This window comes from Toxotes jaculatrix, chromosome 14 (assembly GCF_017976425.1).
Source record: "Toxotes jaculatrix isolate fToxJac2 chromosome 14, fToxJac2.pri, whole genome shotgun sequence".
Lineage (NCBI taxonomy): Eukaryota > Metazoa > Chordata > Actinopteri > Toxotidae > Toxotes > Toxotes jaculatrix.
In genome coordinates, this window is record NC_054407.1 from 16,128,435 (window position 1) to 16,134,847 (window position 6,413).

At 41.2% G+C, this 6,413-nt stretch overlaps 1 protein-coding gene across 1 annotated transcript; it reads right to left on the minus strand.

Annotated features, from left to right (window-relative positions):
• Positions 1-3,342: 3,342 nt before the first annotated feature.
• On the minus strand, positions 3,343-5,719 carry snai2 (snail family zinc finger 2). The gene is made up of 3 exons (XM_041054312.1): positions 5,490-5,719; positions 4,763-5,284; positions 3,343-4,282 (listed from the first exon to the last, which is right to left on the minus strand). The coding sequence occupies exons 1-3, from the start codon at positions 5,566-5,568 to the stop codon at positions 4,101-4,103; spliced, it is 783 nt and encodes a 260-aa protein (XP_040910246.1). The 5' UTR covers positions 5,569-5,719; the 3' UTR covers positions 3,343-4,100.
• Between the last annotated feature and the right edge of the window lie 694 nt (positions 5,720-6,413).

The following is a 6,413-nucleotide window of genomic DNA, read 5'->3' on the forward strand; positions in this document are numbered from 1 at the left end:
TCTGCTCACAGCTACAGTATAATGCATCTGTGTTAAACCGTTTGTTGATTGTTTGTGTACTGCTTAGAAATGCTAAATAGGGGGGCTTTAAATAAAGTGTTACAGGTTTATCATTTAGCTGTTAAAGAGTGAAAAGCTTTTATTAAACGGACAACTTTCAACACATCAAATCATCTGTGGCCACAAAGAACCGTGTTGTTTACAGAGATGATCTTTTGCATGAGCTGCGGTCATGAGGTTTAGTGGGTTGAACATTAAGGAGGAAATACAATCAAGTAAATATGATCACAGGACCCTTTGACAGCTGACCTCTGCTCAACAAGAAGGCAACAAAAAGAGACCACGGAGCTATTGATTAAGACAACACAGCCTCGTCTGTCTCTGCCGGACTCTTCACTTCAGCGATCTTAATGACACACCGAACAAAAATCATTTCTGACCTACATGTAGGGTCAGCAGCTATCATACATGACTTCAGCCTGAAGTCAACACATCAAACAGGTGGTCGGCGCCTCGCTTTTTTCCCTAATGCAATTTCTTTAAAGCCTTTAAACAACTGTTTTCACCCCTTTACATTAACCCCTTTACTTTAATGAGATAAATACATAAGACTATAAGACACAGAGAAACTTCAAAAGAACTCATCTTCCCTGGTGATTAAATTAAGCTTTCTTGATCTGCATGAATCCAATTTATCAACAAAATGGAGCGCCGATGCAAAGGACGCTGCACAATTAGAGGCAAACAGTATTATGTGGAGAATATGCACCTCCAGCTGAAAAGCAGCGCCATTCTAAGTAGCTACCCAGTCACTTGAAGAGACAACAGAAATGAAAGGGACTAGTCTTTAACAAGATGCAGGAGCTCAATAAACAGGCAAACATTCCTCCAGGCGGTCAGAGTAAAGGGGAATACACAGTCATCTCCTTTCTGATGTGGTGGGGCTAGACAGGAGGGCTGGGGATCACTTCCCAGCTAAGACAATCAGACCTCAGAGGACACCCTTAACTTTATTTGTTCCGCTTGATGGTCATAAAGGAATCATACTCCCTGATTCACCATAAAGTCAGCAGGTGTCTGAGAGTCGTGCCCCGCTCCACATCTAACACACTGTTCTCTGAGGCTGTTTTGGATTTTTATGTCGCCCTCGGCACTTATATGAGCAGAATGAAGACATTTATTTTACATGTGACATAATGTACGTGATAGAAAAATGAATTCATGCTTTGATGATGGCCAGAAATCAAAATGGAAGTTTGCCAAATTAAATGAATAGACAGCTAAAATGAAGAAGACAGCAGAAAAATCATGTTTTATTTGCACCAGAGCTGCAAGAATGGTCAATTATCTGATTGTTTTGATAATTGATTAATCATTTTAATAATTTGTCAAGCAAAAAACCCAGCATTCTCCAGTACCAGCTTCTTAAATGTCAGGAATTGATCCTTTTCTTGTCATATTTGAGTGTTAACTGAATTTCTTTGTGTTTTAGACTGATGGTCCAATAAAACAAGCAATTTGAAGACATTACCTTGGGCTAAGGGAAAATTATTAAAAGCATTTTTCACAATTTTCTGACATTATAAGGACAAAAACAAATCAATTAATTGAGAAAATAATCAGCATATTCATCTGTAATGAAATTAATTGTTAGTTGCAGTCTTAATTTGCACTGAATATAATAGATCACTTAATTTGGGCTTCAGACATGTTCATTTTAGCTGACTCTTGGGAAAGAACAAATCAGATTTCACCTTATCTTCATAATATTTCAGCGAGAAGATTTTCTTTTAATCTAACTGCAAAAACACCCACAGGGTATCTTACCTGCGTTCGGAATCTATGGATAAACACAACAGTGCGACTATTAACAGTCTCCACACCTAAGAAATATTTGATCTCACATTCCTTAACACATCCTCTAATAGCCATATGCTTCAAAAACAAATGAGTTCCTGCTCCCTCTCCTCCCTTTCTCCTCCTACTATCATCACAACAGCTAAATCAAATATTCATGTTGGAGGGGAAAGCATTTAACACATTGTTGTTATCTGAGAAATCAGTCATGCAGTTAATTGTTGTTGTAAAGGGGAAATCTTGCAAGATTATGAAGCTAATTGGCATTATGCATTCATGTTTTCTTCCCTCTCTGACACCAGTACGATAAAGGGATGCCTATGGAGGGAAAGATATTAGATTCTCCAAATAATAGTGAGGCCAAACAGCTTCAGTATCTCAGCAGTATTAGAGTTTAGAGTGCCCTCTTGATGGCACTTTCCTTTTATGAGGGAAATGATCTGAATAATAGGAGCCGCTGCTCGTAACATTTCCACATTAGGTCATGGCGGAGGTTTCTGCAGTATCAGTGGACCCGTGGCTGTGGTTTGTATCCTCCTGGTTGCACCTGCTTTTCAGTGAGGTTGAAGAGCCCTGGAGCCACCTGGCCCAAACCAAAGAGCAGCGGTGAACACCTGGAATAACTTGACGATGACTCACAGCGAGGAGAGTCTACCTACAGGGGAGTTCAGCCCCTCGCAGCCAGCAAAACAAGTGTCTGTTTGTCAGTTCACATCTTTCAGGTCAGCAGCTTTTGGGCATTAGGGCAAATGGGACCACACTCTGGGGTTTGTTAGAAAGAGTACAACTTTGACTGTATCCCTTAAGGCGTTGCACTTTTTCTGCTTGAATCTCTATCTGCCGCAAGTACACAACATATGGTAAAAGACAACAAAATGTAGCCTGAGGAAGTCTATTTAATCCATGATGGCAAGGATCCCAGAATTCAAGGAGGTTGTCAAAGCAAATGCAAATTTGGGCTTTTTGTGAAAACATATTAAAATCTAGATATCAGAGTTTCCTCTGAACCCTGCACTGATTGTTGTGATTGAGCAGGAAGATTAAAAAAAATATTTTTGTCAAGTTAGTTTGACGACATGAGTTTCATAATGAGAATTACTTTTGATACGTACTCACATTTAAACTTTACACACACTTGGGTAAAGAAAGAGTCATGGGCCTCAAAGGGTCTAACAAGTGAGTGCAGATCAATATAGCTAGTATGTGTTAAATTTCAAGATTGTTTGATGTCTGGACAGGTTCACAGGGAACAGGTTCAGGCCTGATTCAGAGCTGAGTCACCTCTCTCCTCATTTTTACATCTCCATAACATGAGATGGTGCAAGCTGGATTAAATATCATTTACTTTTGTGTAAGTTATTCTGTTTGAAGCTCGTGACAATCACTAAATCCTGCTGAGCCCTGCTGAAAGAGCTGCTCATGCACCAAGGCAACAGGAAGGCTTCACGGATGAAAACGCAACGGGAGAAACGCCAAGAAATTATACAAAATGTCATGAAACTTTATTCTTAAAAGTGTCATGAGAATATGAAAATATCAAAATCATTCAGCATCACAGTTTTCACTGTTGATATACAATCATCTCAGTCACGCTTACATTCAATATATAAAAATATAAAAGGAAACTGTTGTTGAAAAATACATATTATTGCCAAGTAAAACTGAGGCACTTGAGAAAAACTGTATTGCTATTTGAGTGCTGGCAAACTGTTTCTAATGACTGTGCAAAAGTTATTATAATCTCGCCCTAAAAACTAAGTTTGCACTTGTTCCCTAAGTAATAATGGCTTCAGTATTCCTCTGGTTATACTTATACTGTCACTCTTAATGCGCCTTTTGGTATCATTTGTGTGGTTCTCATTAAAAAAAAAAAAAAAGTGGAGGACTGCATAACAGCCATTGAGAGACATTGGTACAAACACTGAAGATAACATTGTGAAGGCATATAAAACATTCTAGACATGCAGAAAAGTGCATGAATAGCACAGGTAGGTGAGTACATGGTTTGACAAAGCTCGACACTGATTGCAATCACAGAAACACTGCTTGAAACGAGAAGCATGTGAGCACAGAGCTATTTCTCACTCTGAAATGAAATCAGCCGGTCGTAGAGAAAAAGTCTGCATATTAGGGAACAAATCCCCTGGATGTGATTCCTTGACAGTTCTCCTGGCCTTGGAAAAATAAAGAAGAAGCAACAGAGGGTTTCTTTTTTTTTTCTGGTGGTGGAAAAGTATCCCAGTTCAGTGTGCTACACAACAACCAGATTCCTCATGCTTGTGCAGAAGAGACATCCTGGAGAAGGTTTTGGAGCAGTTCTTGCATTGGTATTTTTTCACATCCGAATGGGTCTGTAGGTGCGCCCTGAGATTGGATCTGTCCGCAAATGCCCTGTTGCAGTGAGGGCAGGAGAATGGCTTCTCTCCTGTCAGGGGGAGGGGGGAGGGGAATGAGAAGGAAGTCATGGTCAGTGATTGAGCATAAATATATCTCAATTCAAATGTATGTTCATACAGCCATTTTTGGCCTGTTATTTTTCAACTGGTTGCAACACACTCTTTGAGAGAAGGGTGCTCTGCTGAGCATATTCTGCTGCTGATTGATTGTAACATGACATTTGTCAAAAAAAAAAAAAAGCAATAATTTTCTTTCCAGCACCACCAACAGTAAAACTACAGGAAGTAATGACTTTCTGAGAGTTGAACATGTTATTTTTCACAACACTAACTTGTTCAGCCTCACTACAAAACTGTCATATCATTTCTAATAGCTTCTACTGTGGTTGTAAAGTCTACTAAATTATGTTCTAGGCTTAATCTGTGACTGCAAAAGCCCACAACAACTAAACTGTCTGTCCACACATGGAGGCCCCTCTCTTACCCCCGCCCCCCCTCCAGACACTCACCGGTGTGCGTCCTGATGTGTCCTTGGAGCAGCCACGGTCTGGAGAAAGCTTTCCCGCATATTTTGCAAACACAAGGCAAGGTGTGAGTTCTGATGTGCATTTTGAGAGCTCCGAGGCTAACATACTCCTTCTCGCAGTATTTACAGCTGAAGGATTTCCTCGTTTGGGCGTCGCAGTGCAGCTGTTTGTGCTTGAGCAGTCCAGAGTACGTGGAGTAGGACTTGCTGCACAAACTACATTGGAATTTCTCTGCCTCCACTCCGTGAGGGTCTGTCAGCTTGGGCAGCATCTGCTCGTCTTCATCACTCCTCGGGCTTTCAGAGCCGCTGTGGTCTTTAGACGAGGTGTCGGAGAGCGATGAGGGGTATCCAGAGATGGGGGAGAGGTCACTGGGGAGCGGAGACAGCGGCAAGTTGCTGGTAGTCCACACTGTGATGGGGCTGTACGCTGCCGGGCTCAGGATCTCCGGCTGGGGGATGACAGGCAGGGGAAGGCCCTTGTAGATGTGCGGCGTGATGAACACTGAAAGTACAGAAAGTTAAAAGAAGTGAGTAAGCTGTTGCTGGCTTGTCATCGCTTGAGTGAAGAGCAGAGATTTAAAAGTAGGCCAGTAACTTAAAAAAAAAAAAAAAAGTCAACTTCTGCAAAGTGAAAGAAACGCGATCTATCAACTTGTTTTCATGTAACAAACGACTAATACAAAGTCTTTCACTTTGAAAAACTTTACCTGTTGGGCTTTCCAATTCACTATAATTTGGCTTCTTTGCGGAGTTAATGTGTTTCTTGACCAGAAACGAGCGTGGCATCTTGGAAAACAAGTGGACAACTTTTGCAAACTTTGTCTCTTGGAGAATGTAGCGGTGAACGTCAGTTTAGTATGTGAAGACGGAAATCCTTATTGCTTAAGTCCAGTGGAGTGTCATGATGTAGCGCAGCGCTCTTGGAAACAGTGCAGCGGGTAGCTGTAAAGAGCTGTAAATACTCCCTATCAGGTGCATGGGAGGAGCCATCCGCCACCATTTACATGTACTGGGAGCTCAAACCAATTAAATCTCGCGTTAACCACGGAGCTTTAAAAAGCGCTTTTAGCCTATAGGAGCGAATATCCTCCCGAGGGGCTGGGTTACTGCCATTCACTCCAGTTAGACAGGTGCTCTGTGTTACACTTGTGAGCGTTTCAGGGAAGCAAGTGTACATGGCATCATGCAGTTGGCACTGGTTGTTACCCAGACTGAGTATAAGTCAGAGCAGCAGCAGAGTAAATTTCCAAAAGCAACCAAAAATGTGCAGATTTTTTATTTTTTAAATATTCCTATAGAAAGATCATGAAAAAAATGAAGCGCCAGGAGGAGAAAAAGAAGAAGAGCCGCAGGGAGAGGTTGACAGGATTATTTAAAATGCCATCACTAATGCAATCATTGCACAGACTGTGTTGCACAGTGTTACTGATGATTGTTGTGTTATAAACCTCTGGGGACTTGATTATCCTGTATGGGTGGCTTATTTGAATTGGAGAACACTCCTACCAGCAGCAGCAGCAGCAGCACTCCTAATGATGATGATAATGACTGCATTGAAGGAAGATGGAAGACTTGTTGTCTACATATATAGATATTTTTATATCTGTATATCAGAATCTCTTGAACTATGG